At 43.4% G+C, this 18,875-nt stretch overlaps 3 protein-coding genes across 8 annotated transcripts in view; 1 reads left to right on the top strand and 2 right to left on the bottom strand.

Moving 5' to 3' along the window:
* Positions 1–7,861, bottom strand: part of LOC132348944 (zinc finger protein 239-like) — a 27,224-nt gene extending 19,363 nt beyond the window's left edge. The window contains exon 1 of the mRNA XM_059896955.1: positions 7,787–7,861. The gene's annotated coding sequence lies outside the window, so the exon portion shown is untranslated. The remainder of the gene's footprint in view (positions 1–7,786) is intronic.
* The window catches only part of ZNF655 (zinc finger protein 655), a 13,403-nt gene extending 4,390 nt beyond the window's left edge, over positions 1–9,013 (bottom strand). The window contains exons 1-5 of one of the 6 annotated variants that reach the window (XM_059896934.1): positions 8,725–8,802; positions 7,787–7,949; positions 6,484–6,569; positions 5,959–6,085; positions 4,150–4,960 (exon numbers count right to left, since the gene is read on the bottom strand). In XM_059896934.1, coding sequence (XP_059752917.1) covers positions 4,764–4,960; positions 5,959–6,085; positions 6,484–6,569; positions 7,787–7,922 — 546 coding nt within the window. In that variant the 5' untranslated portion in view covers positions 7,923–7,949; positions 8,725–8,802 and the 3' untranslated portion in view covers positions 4,150–4,763. Of the gene's footprint in view, positions 1–4,149; positions 4,961–5,958; positions 6,086–6,483; positions 6,570–7,786; positions 7,950–8,708; positions 8,803–8,927 lie in introns of those variants that run through there. The other 5 variants (XM_059896935.1, XM_059896932.1, XM_059896933.1 and 2 more) reach the window with 5 other exon arrangements.
* Positions 9,014–13,620: 4,607 nt separating this feature from the next.
* FAM200A (family with sequence similarity 200 member A) lies at positions 13,621–18,120 on the top strand. Its single transcript, XM_059896924.1, has 2 exons — positions 13,621–13,729; positions 16,199–18,120. Exon 2 carries the CDS (start codon positions 16,299–16,301, stop codon positions 18,027–18,029), a length of 1,731 nt encoding a protein of 576 aa, XP_059752907.1. The 5' UTR covers positions 13,621–13,729; positions 16,199–16,298; the 3' UTR covers positions 18,030–18,120.
* The last annotated feature ends 755 nt before the right edge of the window (positions 18,121–18,875 follow it).

Here is an 18,875-nt window from a genome sequence, read left to right on the forward strand (position 1 = left end):
AGAAGGAAATGGGATGTGGCAATTTATCCCCACATACTACACCAGCCACTTTTTCTCTTAATTAATGGCTAATGGAGAGAGAAAGTAAATTCTTAGAAGACATTAGGAAGGCCTGGAGAGTGAGAAGGCCAAAGACCTTCTACAGGGAGTTCATATTTGTGCTCTAGAAAGAGGTGTGCTAAGGGGCAAGTTGATGACTTTTGGGAGCATAAGTATTCACTTAGACATACTCAGGGAATTTGGCATGAGTGTGTACCTGTCTTCACAGAAATTATCATTATCACTCCTCATCTGTTGCCTACAGATGCCTACAGATTACTCTTTGTATTAGACCTGGCCTACAAGTATTAGACCTGGTCAAAATGGAGGTCATCAAAATATAACTCTGCTGGACTGGAGAAAGGTGAATTCTCAAGCACCTGTTGTGTGGTGAGCTAAACTGTAGCAACAGAATCAGTGAAGGCTGAAAAAATATTCCAAGGACCAATCTCAAGAAACAATTCATTTCAGGGCACATGAGGAAACAAATAATAATATGACACATCCTTACCCCTTAGGAGCTTATACTCTTGTTTATTCAACAAACATTTATGGGGTGCCTCCTATATGCAAAGTATGTAGGAGATAAAGAGCCCAAGCAGATAAGGTCCATCCCCTCAAGGACCTTACACTCTAACTGCAGAGACAGATATAAACAACTTACTGTAATATGATACAGTGAGGAAGATGCAATAAAAGTGCATTTTCACACAAAATGGTCTTTCTCTGGCTTGCATAATGGACTGCTAGGATCTCATCTCTTTTAAAGCAAAAGCAAGAGGCAGTCTGCTTCTGAGGCGGGGCAGAACTATTACAGTATCAAAGGGGCAGTTTTTACACATATTCAGCCCATAAAGCTTCTAGTAGCACACATACAAGGTCTAGCTCAAGGCCCTCATCTCCAAAAGCCTTTCTCTCCACTTACTGAATGTCTACAAAATGTATTATGTGTTCCTCTTATCCTGCCATGTCTCTATATAATGAAGTTTACAGATTTTTTAAAACTGTTTTCAGGTATTATCACCCCTACCTGATTTATAAACTCTTTGATAGCAGGGACCATGTACCTTGTATCTTGCACTTCTTTTCATTCATTTATTTAAGAGCTACTCATTGAGTGCCAATTTTTTGCCCAAGTGTCAACAGATAATCAATGTTTTAAAAAGGGCTCTGGGCCTGAAAAGTATGATAAACCAATAGTTGTCCTATGGGATTCCACGTGACAGCTTAAGAGCAGGGAGATCAGAACAGATATAAAAAAGGCATTTACTGTGTTTCTGAATTCCTGTTGGGCATAAATAGAGCCAATTCTCTTTTTGGACACATTTTAGTTAAGGTCCTCCATGTCAAATGAAATAGTTTTGCAAGTTTAAAAAAAGTTAGTATGGCATGACACAGCAACTACTCTGCTCAGAATTCTGATAACATAATTTGCAACTTTTGACAGATATTTATTAAGGTGTTTCTAAGTATTTGATAGTTGAATTTTGGTTATTTACTCTATATCTACACTTAAATCACTTACACACAACAAAAAAGATCATCTTCTTGTTGGATTAGGGGTTTGATTTTAGACACATGTTTAAGGTAACATAGGAAGGTATAGAGAGAATGTCTAGCAGGCAGTTAAGAGATACAAGACTGCAGTTTAGAAGAGAGAACGGGATTTAAGATACAGACTTAAAGTCACTTGTATTATCAAAACATTAAGCTAAGATTCACTAAGCATTTGGTAGGTGCAAAGTACCACACCGAGAGCTTTATAAGCTTTCACTCACTTAATACTCACCATACCTTCAGGAGATAGGAATTATTACTGTACCAATTTTACAAATGGGAAAACTAAGATTCAGAGAGGTTAAGAACATTGCCCAAGGTCATGATAACTGGTGAAGCTGGGGCTCAAACAGACAGTCTTATTTCAGAAACCGGCTTTTAAATAATCTACTAGTAAAAAATAATGACTGTGAATGAAATCCATCCCTTCCTCTAAATATGTACAGAAAGAGAACAGAAGACCAACATAGTGACAATGGAGCAAAAGGTGAAAATAATAAAAAGAACAGAGAAACAGTAATTAGAACAATACACGGAGAGCCAGGATCCAACAGATTTAGAATCATGACGTTTAATTAAAAGGGACCTGAGAGAACATTTAGTGTCAAAGGAATGAAAATCTCTTCGTAATAGGCACAGCCTGAGCAACATTCAATCTGAGAAAACTCCATTATAAACAAACAATTTGAACACTCTCCTGAAATCTTTGTCTGTATTAAGAAATCTGGTCCATAGCTCCCACCACTTGCTGCCCCTTCAGAAAGAACATGTAAGTAACCAGCACAAGCCAGGTGCTTACGCACATAACCTGATTTAAGCCTTGACACAACCCAGGAAGCAGACATTATATTTTGTTTTATAGATGAAAACGTCATTATAATCGGTTTAAATAATCTGCTCAGTCACAGATGGTAAATGGAACCCACAGTTAATATTCTTTCCAATCTATACTAAGGGTCACAGAAAGCATTAAAGCAGGTTTTCTCACCACTGGCCTGAATGCCTTTTTCCTAGATTTAAGTCAAAAATCTATGCTTTCAAAATATGCATTTTTCCTATCGAAATTTGAAATTTTTCCTATCTAAAATTAATTTTTTATTAAAACATTTTGATTTTTAAAATTGAAACCTTGACAGTTTTCTAATTAGATTTATTTTTAACTTAATCTGATCTTTAAAAATAACATTTAAAATTCACCTCATTGTTTGTTGCCTATACCAGTGCTGTGCTAAGATTTTAGCCATCTGAAAGCTTCATGCTTTTTTTCCTGGTCCTTAATAAACACACAAATAAAATCTCTCCTTAGCAATATTGTTCCTGTGTAGATACCTATTATAATGGAATGTATCCTTTAACAATTTTACTTTTTCTTGAATGTATGCCCTTTCTGCTCCCAAACTGTACAACCTCCTGCCTGTCTGTCCAACTTATTGTGGCCATTTTAAATTACCATCATAGTACAGAGCCATAAAAATATAAAAAAACACTATACGTGGCTGGACTAACTGTCCTAAGGCACAAAACAGTGAAAAAGCATGGGCTTCAGAGTCAGATCTGAGTCCACAGCCTAGCTTTGACCCTGGATGGATCACTTAACTCCTCTTAGCCTCGGGTATAAAACAGAATAATACCTGCTCACAGGGTTATGGTAAGGATTAAATGAGATATATGTTAAGTACTTAGTAACATACTGGTTGCTCAGTAGTGAACTGTGGTAGTGAAAGACATTCTATACAAAATCATTTTTGCCCTCACGACATCAACTTCAAAAAGCAAGGGGTATGTGCCAAACATTCCTGATTTATCAGCTCACTCACCATCCAGTAGAGTTCTGGGAAGCGGCTTTCTAATGCTGTCACCTAACAGGGCACCTGCCACACTGCCCCATGTGAAGTGTAATCCAAGCTTTTTTCCCATTCTTATTATTCTCCAGCACTAAGTCACAGATAACTTCCCTTTGGGTATGACCCCCAAGCCAGTAATTCACTCACTGGCAATAGTATATGCTTCTTTTTAGATTTGGTAATGAAAATTTTTACCTACTTTTTAATTCTTTTACTCTGTTCATACTCTGTATATTTATTACTGTGTAGTGGAAGCACTTAACCAAAAGACCAAAGTTCTGATATCTGTGACAAATACAACTCAGAGCTACTATCATGGGAAAAAGATATGAACTGGAAAACAGGGCTGCTAAATGAGAGACTGAATTATAAAGTCCTTATTTTACAACACCAAACATTAAGCTAAGTTAACTAAGTATATAAACTTAAATTTCAGGTGGAGTTTGCTGAACCCCCAAATATGAAAATTACTTCCTAAAGATTGTAAAAAATAATTACTGAGGAGAGGCTGCTGATTTGGTCACAAAAACAAGTTGAGTAGGAGGGCTTCTTTTACATAATTGTGCCCAGCATGTGTGAGTGTGCATATGTGTCCTGTGTATGTGCAGAGATGACAGAGGAAATGGGATAAAATTCAGTCTAATAGTATGCTGTGCTGTTAGGCTGATTGAACTACTAAGAAGTTTCTTTACTCCAAAAAGTAGACAGGTTAACTGTTGGAAAGTATGTAATTATTAGATATTAACAGTAGTTTACAATTACATATCACTTTACAATTTACAAGTTGTTGAATATACATTCAATTTGACAGCCTGAAGGAAAGACAGCCTTTCCGCTCCATCGAGGAAAAGCTAAGGAACACTTGATCAGGAAAGGTCATATAAACGCATCAATCTGTACAGCCCCACAAAGAATAAACGGGACGAAGGCAGGACCCTGGAGGGGGCCACAGGGATTTAAAGGAAGCAAAAGACTAGAACATTAGAAAGGCCCAGGGGTCTCAGGAGATTTAGGCAACAGAAGGGGCAGGTCATGTTCACTACAGAAAAGGAGGGGCACACAGTGTATGTTCCACAGTCTAAAATAACATGAAAAGATCATAACCGAAGAGCTGGAGTCGAACTTTGTGGTTTCTGAGAACACAAGTCGATGACCACCAACCATGGCTTCTGATTGAACTCAGAATTCAGGGTTCAAAATTCTGGTTGCAACGGAGGGCTTCCTTGGCCCTTTGAAATTTATCAAAGGTCATCTGAGGAGCTGCAATTTTACATGGTGGTGGCATCCTGAGAAGCATCTACTCCATCAATCAAGTGCAATATCTCATAATCGTGGAAAAGGAGTTTCCGAGCGGGGGCGAGCACTATCGATGGGAAGCCGATACCTGGGCCACCTCTTGGAGATTCCTGCTGAAAGGACTGCAAGAGTTTCTCCAGAGAAAGCACTTGCCTGGGTATGACTCAGGGCCGGGCAGGAATTCACACTATGAATCCGGGTGGTGGGAAGGCGGAGAAGTATGCCTACGAAGATCAAAGAGCCAGGAATGGAAAACACACTACAAACCTTCCCAGTGGGCAGGCTGCCTCCCCACAGATAAGAAGACCTCTTTAATCCTGAGTGTAATCAAGGAGACAAGACCACACCCTGGGTGCCACCAGCACAGGCAAAGCAGAAAAGAGTTAGAGAAAAAAAAAAAGAGAGAGAGAGAAAGAGAAAAGAAAAAGCGTGATTAAGTACACACATACATAACAAATAAAAGAGCAGCAGAGACAGGCAAAAAAAGAAAGAGGAGCAATGCTCACACCGAGGGGGAGGCCGACAACTCCCGCCGCTCCTTCCCTACAGCGCCACAGGTCGCCTAATCTCAGCTGCCAACTGCACCATCCAGACGGCAAAGGAGAGACTCGGTCTAAGTCTGAGACTTCTGCGGCTCGGGCGAGGTTACGCAGGATTACCTTCTGGGTGACTCACTGAAATGTACTCGCAGTGAGTCATGCCTTGAAATCAAGTCTCTCAAATTCTGCCTACTTGCAGATGAATTTAGGGATCTTAAGAGGTGAGGGATTATTCAACAAAGACTTTAGCCTATCTTAAAAAAAAAAAAAAAAAGGCATTTCTTCTTCTGAGAAAAATGGGAAACTCTCAGATACAGGGGCACTGAATTACCAGGAAGGAAAGTGTCTGGCTGTGGGTTGGGAGGCCCTAGAGTCTCTCTCATAAAAAAGGAAAAGACAGGGAAAGTGAGAACTTGCAAAGCACCAGCAAGTTTCCCTTTTCTAACAGGGAACAGATGCCCCACAAAAGCAAGAAACATTAACTGAGGTTAAGGAGTAGAATGTCTCCTCTTGAAACCCCCAAAGGAAACCCACTCCCAGAGGAGACGACCTGAAAGGAGGAGGAATCGGAGGTTCTACGACCGGGGATTTGAGCCACGCTCAGAGACCTCACGCCTACTCAAAAACAAGGAAGTAAAGAAATCCTAAGCAGTAAACTGAATAATAAGAAAGGCAATCCTTACCCAGTGAGACCAGGTTCCCATAATTCTCTAACATCACTTCTCTGTAGAGAGCCCTCTGAACAGGGTCCAGGCATCCCCATTCCTCTCGAGTAAGGTGCACAGCCACATCCTCGAATGTCACAAACTCCTGAAATAACACAGCCTGGCTGCTCTGGGGAAGGAGGCCACCACAGCATCATGGCCAGAGAACGAAGGAGATGACACAGAGGGTCTGCAGGGTGCATTTATGTTGGAAAGGAGGGAGAACAGAGCAGAATCTAGGGAATAGGTTCCACAACCCTTTAACATCTAATAAGCGCCCATGACAGCACCAAGGATAAAGGAAGTGTTTGCTGGTGGTATTGGGGAGATGGAAAGGTGGTTTCTGTGAAGTCCAGGTCTCTGAAGATGATCAGCACCCAACCTGGGGTCTGCTATTAAAAAAAAAAAAAAATTCAGGCAAGGTGTATGGATGGGATGAGGAAAGGACCGCACTCAATCAGCAGCAATAGTCCCTGAGGAAAAGCAGAGGGTTCCTCAGCTCACCTGGTACCTGGCTGTCAGGAGCGCAGCTGCCTGGTCTCCTGGGCTTCCCTCGTGGGGAAGAGCAGGCACCTGGGGGACAGGTGGAGCTGAGGGACGAGAAAGGAGCCAAGAGTGAGAGCAGCCCTTCCCCAGGGCTCCCTTACGAAAGAGAGAGTCAGTGGGACCCTTCCTCACATCAACATTACGGCAAAACCAACGAACGTTTATCGGGCATTGACCATGTTCTGCACCTTCTCAGCACCTGCATGCCCTCCTTACACATGCTTGGACCCGTGATACAGGATTTTATTATGAAATCTCCTATTGTACATTATCCCCACGACATGACATACCTCTAACAGAAGGGTAAGCACTGTTACCCGTTTTGCAAACGGGCAAAGCAAAGCATAAAGATTTGCAGTGACTCATCCAGAGCCATAGTTATTTAGTAGACTTCTGACGCTCTCCCAGACACTGTTCTGCACACTTCATTAAGCCTTTCTTTTGAGACCGGGCACTGTCTCTGCAACCAGTGTGTAAGGCCCTCGAGGATAAGGAATGGTCATCTGTTTCCTCATAATCCTTTCCACACTCTCACAACGCTCCACAGCACTCTACGCACCGTGGCACTCGGCTGGTGTTCCTGACACACAAGTTACTTCAGGCACTGCAGGCGGCCACCAGTAATCTCATACAAACTTCATACACGACAAAGGCCGTACAAGACAGATCAACCTCTCTATATAATACATACAAATGTTATTCTGTGGTCAACATGTGATATGTATACATTGTTATTGTATGGTCAATGTGTGATATGTATACATGGGGCTCAACCAAGGAATTAGATGGTTGTTTTCTTGATCAAAATTAGATTAGTCACGAACGCTGCAGTTGCAACAGAATGGCAGCTGGCAAAGCATAAAAGATCAAGGAGGGAAGAAACTAAGTTAAGGGAACAGGGGGGAGGGACAGGCCCTAAATCTAAGAGGAAGTGAAAGCAAGGCAAAAGCGGTGAGGTGCAGCAAAAGCAGCATTTCTTAGAAATTATTCTGAATGTGGTAACTGGGACGAAGTGAAAGTTGCACGAAGGGAAAACAGCCAGGGCAGAGGGAGCGAAGACCACTCGGCCTATTAAAGAAGGACAGACTGACCTCAACAGAGGGACCCAGACCAGGACCTAACCGAGTCACGTCTGTGCCGCCCTTCAAGACCTCCCTCTAGGGACCACTCTCTCACTGAAATCCCTGGCCTCTCTCACGCCAGGCCCAGGAGCCCCTCTGCACGCCCATCCTCCTGGATGGAAGTGCTGTCTCCGCCTTACCCCCAGTGAGTCCCTGTTCCATGTCGGTGTCCTGCACGAACTGAGGCTCTGGGGACAGACCCTCAGAGTGAGTCTCCAAAGGCTGAAACTGGACCCTTGGAGATCCTGCTGCTTCCTGGGCCGATATTTCCTCCATCCCTGTTCTGGAGAACAATGACCATCACTGTGGGGGTGAGATTAGGAGAAATTATTGTAACAAGTTAAAAAACAGCCCGTCCTCTTACATCCTCAGGACTTAGCAAAGTATCTTGCACGCTGTAGACACAATGAAACTAGTTAATGATGATTAGCCACCTAAAATAAACAGCAGGAAGAAGAATGGACATTATTCACTTTCAGATATTTAAGAACCAAGTCAAATGGTCCAAGTATGCTGGTTTATTTGAACTCCACTAATCAGGAATTTGTGGAATTTTTTTTAATCAAGGAAACACAATTTAATAGCCTAAAATTTTCTGTGTAAATTGAAAATACTTGACATTTACAAACTTCTTTCAAGGCTCAGGTACGCACCCAGAGAAATATACTAGCTCCGATTACTCGTTATTTTTTTAAAGCAGGCCCCGAAGAATTTTTTGGTAAACACTCTGTCAGCCCACTCTGAATTACTGAATGGCCTTGACCGATAACCAAATTCCACTCTGAGGGGGGGACAGACCCTTCGATAACTCAGACCAGGTGGGCAGGCCTTTCCCACAGTCCTGACAGTAAGCCAGGGAAGGGCTGCGACTGGAACACGTCTGACTGGTTGTCCTTCACACCCAAGGACGCGGCAGCGCTCCGTCCCCTTTCCACACCCTCAGAAAGGGCCCTCGCGCCCGGCCCTCAGAAGGCCTCGCCCGGCGCTGCCCTCCTCCCACTTCCCTGCTAGGTCAAGACACTGTCCCAAAAGGGCGAAGCGGGCCCCAGAAACCCAGCTCACAGCAGGGCACGGTCACCGGGTCCTGACGGCGGGGCCCTCCGTCCGCGGGGTGTCGGGGCGAACCCTGACTGAAGAGAAACGGGCCCTCGCACCCCGGCCCCGCGCGCTCCTGGGGACGAGAACCGCAGTCAGCCGGGGACAGGAGACTCCTCCTCCTCCCCGGGAGGCTAAACAAGAGGCCGACCCAACGCGACCCCAGAACGCCTTCCGGAGACTCACCAAGCGGAGGGGCGGGCCAGGCAGCCGTCCGGTCGCGGACACCCTGGCTCGCGGGGCCACCACAGCCTTTCGGGGATCGCTCTAGGCCGCTCGGAGGCCGGCGCTTCTCTGTGGTACTTCCGGAGGCGGAGTCCGATGGCTGGGGGCAGGGCGGGCCCCGGATGAGGGCCCCGGGTGAGCGAGTGGCAGTCGCTAAGGCTCGTTTGCGAGGCTTTTGCATCCACGTCCTTCTGCCGGTCTAACCCTCTCTGCTGACCCCCGCTGGCCGTTCTGTAGCCAGTACATCGGTAGTGACCGCAACAGCCCCGGACTTGGGAAGGCGGCCCCGCTCTCCCTTCCCCGGCTCCAGCCAACCTTCGAGACTCCCCGCGGGGTGGTGGCTCTTGCGCGGGGCTGCGTGTCGGGGAGGAGGACGAAATGTCCAACCTAGTGGTCCGACCTCCGTGAGTCAGCCATTCGGGAACTAGCACAGGGGTACAAAATACGCTGATTACAGCCAGGGTTGAAGGCGCTTCGGTTATATGAGAACCTCAGAAAATCATAGGATCGAAACATAATACGGTTCTTGGGGGAAGGTGGGGGCATTGAGCAAGTTGGAGTGGAAGAGAGACTGGAAAAGAGCTGTGTTCCTGGTGGAAAGACGGGACTCTGCAGAAGGAGGGATGGGTAAAGCACGGTGCACGTGGACAGGCAGGCCCAGGGCTAGCACAGAAGCCCCTAGGGCATTAGGACCTCCTGCATCCTTAGAGAATGTGATGTCCTGTGGTGGGACTAAGTCCGCCAGGGACTGGCAACTCGACTAAAGAATCAAAACAGTGATTTGGAAGGGACTTTAGCTACTACTCCTTTGTTTAAGCTCACAAATCAGATATTACCGTTTAATGATATTTGACGTTTACAGTTAAATATAAGAAAAATCAAGTGTGACATGCTCCATGCTTTTTCAAACTACATGAGCCTCTGGGAGATTGTGATATGCCTTCCCTTTCTCTCCTTGAGTATCTCATGGATCTACAGCAACTTCCTACTAAGACACAATCTCTCTAGGCTATAGTATCTCTGTCCCAAGGGAGTCAGCATCACGGATAGGAAATGCACTGCTTAAAAAAAAAAAAAAAGCACTGCTTGGTCAATTGCTTGTTGGACAGCTCCAGTTAGAAAGTTTTTTGTGTGTTGAACAGAACTATACCTCCTGGTGATGTGCATTGTTCCTGTTGCAATCCCTGGGACAACAGATGACACATTACTTCCTGCTTGTCATTAACAACTTATTATGAACCAGGTTCGTTTGCCCAATGGGCAGCAAGCCAAACACTGAGAGACTGAGGTTTGCAGCAGAGAGTTTATTAACACGGAAGCCAAGTGAGGAGATAGGAGAACAAATCTCAGATCCACCTCCCTGAAGGTGAGGGGCTTGAGATTTTTATTGGATAAAGAAGCACGTTGGTCTTAGGTGTGGGGTAAGGTGATAGGAGGTCGGGGAAAGGTGAGGTAATCAGTGTTCTGCAAAGGCATATCTGAGTTACAGCCTTCTTAATGGAATGCATGTTCAAAAATGCAGGCACTTAGCATGATCTGAGCTTCGAGTTTTTGGCCCTCTGATGTCAAAAGTTCATTCGTCAGACACCTGCACAGGCCGAGTTTTAGGATCAGTGGTCCCAACCAGTCTTAGCCAGCTTGAACTGGAAAAAGAGCTGACTCCAAGTTTCTGAAAAACAGCTTTAGTCCCTGTCACTATAGCCACTCATATGTCAGAGGTGTTATCTATAGGGGTAGTTGAGGAATCTCCTGGTATATTATCTAGGCTACATGAAGCTTGGAGGGTATGTAACTTGAAAAAAATAATTTAAGCGAGCTTGTTCAGTGAAGGCAGAGGGTTTTTTAAACAAGTTGTTCCTTTAGCTGCTGTTCTGTAAAACAAGCTCAAGAATTGGGCACCATTTCAAGCTCTTCTAATATTCTAGGATAGCTATAAGTTTGAGGTTCTTTCCTGAGTTGCCATTTCCCCAAAGGTTGTACCTCTCAGCAGAGTGTTGCATTTCTACAGCAGAGGTGAACAAACTATGACAGTGGTGCATTTGTGTCTAAGTTTTGCCTGACTCGGGCAGTTTTCTCCAGCGAGAGGTCCTCAGGAGGCACTCATTTAAGAGTCCATGTCCCACCAATAGGCACCAATCCCTAACAAAGGATGGTAAGAAACAGTAGCTACTGTTTTGCTCTTGAGCACAATTTTCTTTCAACCGTTATTCAGATGATGCAGGTGGAAACAACGAACTCACAAAATTTATGATTTTTAACTTAAACTATATTGCTTTAAAGAAAATGTAGGAGCCACTATTCCCAAGGGATTGAACACTTCCCTACTCTTTCCCACATGCCCACCATTGCACTAGGCATGGATAGATACAAAAGAAGGGAACTATCACACCAGAATCGATACATGCTCTGAATATGGGTTTGTCTTCCCTGAGTGCTTTGCCTCCATCCACACCATCATCTGAGGGCTTATAGGATGCCTTATCCACTGGATATACCTTAAACCAAGGAACCCATTTCATAGTCAAGGAGGTGTGACAATGAGCTTGTAACCACAGAATTCACAGTGTTTACTCATCAGCCAGAAACAACTAGCACGATGGAACTGTGGAATGCCACGTTGAAGACTCAGCTAAATTGCTGATACAAGATACAGCACCTTGTGAAGCTGGGCAGCTGTCCTCAATGATACAGTATATGCATTGAACCAATAACATATATATGGTATTGTGTCTCCAATAGAAAGACTACATGGATACAGGAACCAAGGGGTCAAAACAGGAGTGGCCCCTATTACCATCATAACCAGCAACCTATGTGTGGAATTTGTGCTTCCTGTCTCCCCAGTCTAGAGTCTGTTGGGTATGATCCTGATTCTCAGGAAGAGCATTTCTCCTAGGAGATACCTTGAGTGTTCCACCAAACTGGAAACTGAAAATGCCACCAGGCCACATCAGTTCCTTGTGCCATTATATCAGCAGGCAAAGAATGGAGTTATTACAAAGGCTTCCTACAGTCCCTTCGACACACAATACATAAATACAAAAACATACCCAGCTGGCTGCACTCAACAACCTACCTTCCTGGATCCTTTAGGGGCTTTAAAGTACGAACAGGGGTGGGAGCATAGGGGAGAAGGCAGATTTAGACAAAGAAGAAAAATACAACATACAACAATGTAATGGCTCTTAGAGATGACTTGCAACACTGGAAGGAAATAGGAGGAAGAATCTGGAGGCAGAAGTTCTGGGAATATGTCTTCAAGGAGGACCATAGGTCAGGGAGCCAGCCAGTGATAGAGGAGCGAAAACCTACTCAAGTGGATTACTGAAGAGTCACAGGGAAGTAGAAGGAGAAAACAATGGCAACCACAGCAAGGTCAAACCTCGCTGGGAATGGAACATTACTCAGGGCTTGGAACATCATTCAGAACATCACCTAGTCATTGGTAGCCTCTGTAGTAGGTGGCTGTTCCTTTTGGGCTTTCCATTGTTGCCCTCAACTTCATCTTGGAACTTAAGAGCCATGTCACGATCATTCAAGGTCTCTGTTACTGTTTTATAAAAAGTGAAGTTATAGCAAATGCTGTAATTACTGTGATAACATTTTGATAGCAAAAATGCCTCAAATTCGAATTACTATAGTAATTCCATTATTATCACACTCAAAACTCCCTGGAAACATTAGCCAAGCTCAGAATCTTGTAACTATCTAGTATTGGAAAGAATATCTGTTGCCTATCGAACAAATATTTGAAAATACTGTCGACTGAAGAAAAAAAAAAAAAGCACAACCTAAAAGTTGAGAATTATGTTTTATTTGGCAGACAAAATTGAGGACTTAAGCCGGGAAGACAGCCTCTCAGCTCTAAGGGGCTGCTCCAAAGAGGTAAGGGAGAAGCCAGGATATGTAGGAGTTTTGCAGCAAAAACCTCGTAGCCAGAACATCAAAAGATTACTCTTAATTGAAGAAAACCAGAAATTTCAAGTTAATGATTTTAGAGCTTTTCTATATATGGGAAGATGCAAGAGTCTGGGCTCACTGAAATCATTCCTTTGACATGCACCTCAGCTGTCTGGGGCCAGTACCCTGCTCTTCTCCATCCTGAATCCCGTCAGGGTACACAGTTGGGGGCGGCTGCAGTGATTGCTGGCTTGAAGGCCGCGGTTTACTGCTATGGCAGGCAACATTATTCCTCCCCAGGTCCGTTCAAGTGGCAATACGCAATCAGGGTCCCCGGAGAAGCAACCACTTTGGTTTTTGAAACCATCCATCCTTGACTTCACTTTGCTCTACTGTCTACATTTTTGTTTCAGTTCCTCTGCCACAGACACACAATCACCTTATTGTTTGATAATAACTAGAATTATTACGATTACTGCCATCAATAAGAAAAAGTAGGAGAATTGTATAAGTATCTGAGCAGGAGGGTACCGAGGGAAACTTAACCCCCGTTTTCCCGGATGGGAAAAGCGGAGCTAAGACATCCCCAAAGCCCGACCCACGAATTGGGGAACAAGAACCAAAGACCTCCCGCTTTCCTAGAGAGGACCAACCCCACCCCCACCCCCCCACAGACACCCCCACCCCCGACACACACCACCAGCGCAGCGCAGGCTCGGAAGGCGGATGTTGACGCACTTCCGGCTTTTGTGACACTCTGGGGTCTGGCGAGCGGAGGGCCTGGCTCCAAGTCCACTGCCCTTTGGTCCCCAGAGTCACCTCCCTTTTCTATCTCAGCACCCCAGGCTTCTCCGGGGTTCACGGTGAGACGGGGCTCCAGCCGGGGAGGACGGGCGGGGACGCAGGTGGATGTGTACGGCCGTGTTCCGCGATCCCCCTCGCCACGACCGTCCCCAGACGGGGTGGAGGGTCCGTGTCCCTGTCCTTCGTCCCAGCCTCGGCCGTAGGAAGCGCCGTCTCCCTGCAGATACAGCCTTGGATCCCTGGTTTCTGGACTGGGATGAGATACCTCTGGGACCGGGAGGAGGCAGCCTGCGTGCCCCACCTACGCCGCCTCGTCCTCGGTTTTCACCCCCAAATGACCCTAGTCTAATTTCTGTGCTCCCCGATCGTCCCCCTTTGCTTTCCTTCTGGTGAAAGCTTGTCTCCTGGGTTCCTAGGGACCTCGCGGTGTAAAATGAGAAAGACCCTAGAGGCTACCAAGCTCCACGGTTTTGTTTTTGATTTTTTTAGTGGAGAAGTTTAAGACTCATAAGTGTTTGCAGATCATCTGCTCACCCCCAAATCCACCACCATTAATGGCAGTGATTAAAGAATGTTTGAAGCTTAGTGAATAAAGTGAGTTGAACGCAGTAGGAAAAGGTGACATGCACTTCACCCTCTTCCTTGCAGTTTCCGAGCTTCCTGAAAGCTTTTTTACAGGAGTAATTTGAGACACCAGGTGAATTTTTCAGTTGTGGGAGCCAACTGTGCTTGACTCAGGGCTGAGTAGTGAGGGGCGTCTGCCGTGGTGCGGCGGCAAGAGCAGAGCGCTGGGCCATTTGCCCACTGGGCACTGGCACCCTCTCTGCCACTGGTTAGCGGGATGCTCTTAGACAAAACACCAAGTCTCAAATTTATCCTAAGTAAAGTAAACTAGACTGCATATCTCAGAGGGCCCTTCCAACTTGGACATTCATCGATAGAGGGAAAGTAACTGAAAAATGCAGCTAGGCCAAACTTAATGCCCCATCTCCATTTTCTGAAGTGCCACCAGTATACACAAAGACACTGTCATTATTGAGAGAGGCTGTTAAGTAGCAGAGGACCAAAGAAAACACTTATACAGGCCTGTGCTACACAGATCATTTGCAATCAATAAATAAGTTGCGGAGAATATCTTGTAAGCAGATCAATGAAACCTTACTATTTGCTGGAGAAATAGGTTGGTTACATACTGTAATGGGAGACATAGGTAACTTACCCATGGACACATTATTTACTCATGTATTTTAAACCTGTGCTGCTATAGTATTCCTCCCATTCTTACTCAGATGTTTCATAAGTAACCTGACAGTTGCAATAGAGTAGCATCTCTTAATTTCTAAATGACATGCCCTTCCAAGTATTGCAATACCAGGCCTATAATGAATTTGTTGAACTTTCTCCAAATGGGCAAAAAATGTTGACATTGCATTCATTCAAACAAATGTTTTTTAAAATATCTCCTGGTTGCAAGGAACTATGTCATGTGACTTAAGGGCCACAATGAAAGTAAAAGACAGTCTTTATTCTTGAGGAGTAGTCTAGTTGAAATAAGGCATGAAAGCATTAAAAATTAAATTTCAGGGTAAAAACTATCAAAATATTGCATACCAAACTGGAGACAGCTAGTGAGCTTAAAGTCAAGAGGTGATTGAGTGCTGGAATCATTCAAGAAATGCAAAATAAAACCCAGTCTTTCTACTGCTACTTGCCTAGAACATGAGCAGGAAAACACTCCAGAAGGGCCTGTCCATGTCCTGACCTCAGCCCTGTATCTTTGAGTTTCACTCCCTTGGAGTCACTTCATTTTGATTCATACTGCCAGTGGGAGGGAAGGCCTCTAGGAATGCGTTATTCCCCATACCCCACCTTTAAATCTTTGATGAGATGTCAAAAACCAAGATTCCTTTTCCTTGATCTTAAAATACCTGAGAAAGAATGAGATTTTCGACAACATATCACTAAAAATGAAGGGAAATGAGCAAAGAAAATAAAATAGTTGGAAGGTGAAAATAAGAACGGCAACACAAATGATGACAGAATATAAATGCTATAAGATGGCTATCAGGAAAGCTTAAGTGGGTTTCAGTGTTTTTAAAAAATAAATACAAGTTTCAATTGTTTTCCCCTGTGCCCCAATGGATGGTCTTGTACACCGTACTTTGGTGATCACTTTCTAAGAGTATCTAGATGGCAGTGTAGCAGCATAGTTAGGACTCTGGACTTCAGACTTGGGTTTGAGTACTGGATCCACTACATTATGTTGTTAGACACATTTTAAAATCTTTCTCAGCTTTTAAAATAGGAATAATAATTGTGTACTTCATTAGGTTTCCATGAGACTTAAATGAGCTGTGTATGTAATGTACCGAATCTGCCTGGTACACAGCTAACATGAATGGCAGTTACTCAGCATTTACTATGTCACATCATTGGATCTAGTGACTTGTCTTCATGGATGAGGTGTAAGCAGCATAGCAACACCGGGTTACCTTTTAATACTGCTATTAAATTTTTCTACCCTGCAGGACAGCAAAAACTGATCTCATAAAACATCTAGGACAAAAAGGGAAGTCCTGCAGACAGACCCTGTTTGGATCAAGTGAGCCAGTTCTTTGAACCTGAACAATGACTGCTGAATCAAGGAATGCTACAGATTTGTCTCCCCGGGCTACCCAGGAGATGGAAGGCACAGTGATAGTGAAAGCGGAGGAGGAAGAGGAAGAAGATGAGGAAGACCATTTTCAAACAGAAATAAATAGCCTAGAGTCATCACCCCGATTTCTTAGTCGTTCCACAACTATGAACGAGAGAGCCTTATTATCATCGTATTTAGTGGCGTATCGAGTGGCAAAAGAGAAAATGGCTCACACAGCTGCTGAAAAAATTATTCTCCCAGCATGTATGGATATGGTACGTACCATCTTTGATGATAAATCAGCTGATAAGTTAAGAACTATACCTCTTAGTGATAATACAATATCTCGTCGAATCTGTACTATTGCAAAACATTTAGAAGCAATGCTTATGACACGGCTACAGTCTGGTATAGATTTTGCAATCCAACTTGATGAGAGCACTGATATTGTAAGTTGTCCCACACTCTTGGTATATGTCAGGTATGTATGGCAAGATGATTTTATAGAAGATCTGTTGTGTTGTTTAAATTTAAATTCACATGTAACCGGAGTAGATTTATTCACTGAATTAGAAAAGTGCATTGTTGGTCAATATAAATTAAACTGGAAAAATTGTAAAGGAATTTCAAGTGATGGAGCAGCAAATATGACTGGGAAACATAGCAGAGTTATTGAAAAATTGTTAGAAGCCACCCATAACAACTCTCTTTGGAATCATTGTTTTATTCACCGAGAAGCTTTGGTATCCAAAGAAATTCCGCCGAGCCTAATGGATGTATTGAAACATGCAGTGAAAATTGTTAATTTTATTAAAGGAAGCTCATCGAATAGCCGACTTCTTGAAATATTGTGTTCAGAGATTGGAGTGAACCATACCCACTTATTGTTTCATACAGAAGTTCGTTGGTTGTCTCAAGGAAAAGTATTGAGCAGAGTATACGAACTCAGGAATGAGATTTACATTTTTCTCATTGAAAAGCAATCGCATTTGGCAAATATTTTTGAAGATGACATTTGGGTAACAAAATTGGCGTATTTAAGTGACATTTTTGGCATTTTAAATGAATTAAATTCGAAGCTACAAGGGAAAAACAATGATATATTTCAATATCTTGAACACGTTCGAGGATTCCAAAAGGCATTATTGTTGTGGCAGGTAAGACTTAAAAGTAATCACCCCAGCTACTACATGTTCCCAACGCTGTTGCAACACATTGAAGAGAACGTTATTCATGAAGACTGCTTAAGAGAAATAAAATTAGAGATATTAGTACATCTCACTTCTTTGTCTCAAACCTTCAATCATTACTTTCCAGAAGAGAAATTTGCATTGTTAAAGGAAGCTATTTGGATGAAAGATCCATTTGCTTATCAAACTCCAGAATCAATAATTGAGTTACACTTGGTGCCTGAAGAAGAGAATGAATTACTGCAGCTCAGTTCGTCATTCACACTGAGGAATTATTATAGGACATTAAGTTTATCAGCATTTTGGATTAAGATTAAAGATGAATTTCCACTGCTAAGTAGAAAGAGTATATTGCTATTATTACCATTCACATCTACCTATTTGTGTGAACTAGGATTTTCGATCTTGACACGATTAAAAACAAAGAAAAGAAATCGGCTCAACAGCGCACCTGACATGCGTGTTGCCTTGTCTTCATGTGTGCCTGACTGGAACGAACTCATGAACAGGCAAGCACACCCATCACATTAAGTACAATCTTTATGAAATTTTGTTTTTGTACGTTCTTAGGCACTTTTTGTATATTGTATTTAAATATTAATAAAATTATGGTTGGGATTTACTAGGTTTCATTTTCTTATATAGTAAGTATTGTTTCGTGAAACTTGTTTGTTACATGAATATGTGTGTATGTGTATGCAGAGTAATGATGTAAAATACATTTCTATGAATTGCTGTCAATTTGGAAAAATAGTGCTCTTAACACTCTTAGTTTTATACTCCAATCTGTCGCCTTGTCCACTGCTGCTGCCTTGCTTCTTTCAGGCAGAGCCCCATTCAGGTTCAGTTTCTCACCATTTATGTGCCTATGTGCTCTTCCTTGTCGGTTTTGTTTTGTTTTGTTTGTTTGTTTTTTGCCACACCACGCGGCTTGGGGGATCTTAGTTCCCCGACCAGGGATCAAACCCAGGCCCCCTGCAGTGGAAGCACAGAGTCCTAACCATGGGACCACCAGGGAATTTCTGTCTGTTCTAATTCCAGGAAGTGAATCTTGATGCTGATCATGGTCTAACACCATCCTCGTCGCTGGGTTTATTTATGCATGTGCAAGTGTTATAATTCTAGCTAAGGATATATGTAGGGCAGTCTATCAGGATATCTTTGTGAAGGTTTCCCTTGCTCTCAAGAAAGGACACAAGAGAAGATAATGATGATAGTGCCGTAGTTTTTGTATCTCCCCAAATCCCTCCTAAAAAACACACAGAGCACCATATGCTCCTGCAATCCCACTCCTGGGCATATATCTGGAGAAAACTCTAATTCAAAAATATACGTGTACCCCAATGTTCAAAGCAGCACTATTTACAATAGCCAAGA

This window comes from Balaenoptera ricei, chromosome 15 (assembly GCF_028023285.1).
Source record: "Balaenoptera ricei isolate mBalRic1 chromosome 15, mBalRic1.hap2, whole genome shotgun sequence".
Classification (NCBI taxonomy): domain Eukaryota; kingdom Metazoa; phylum Chordata; class Mammalia; order Artiodactyla; family Balaenopteridae; genus Balaenoptera; species Balaenoptera ricei.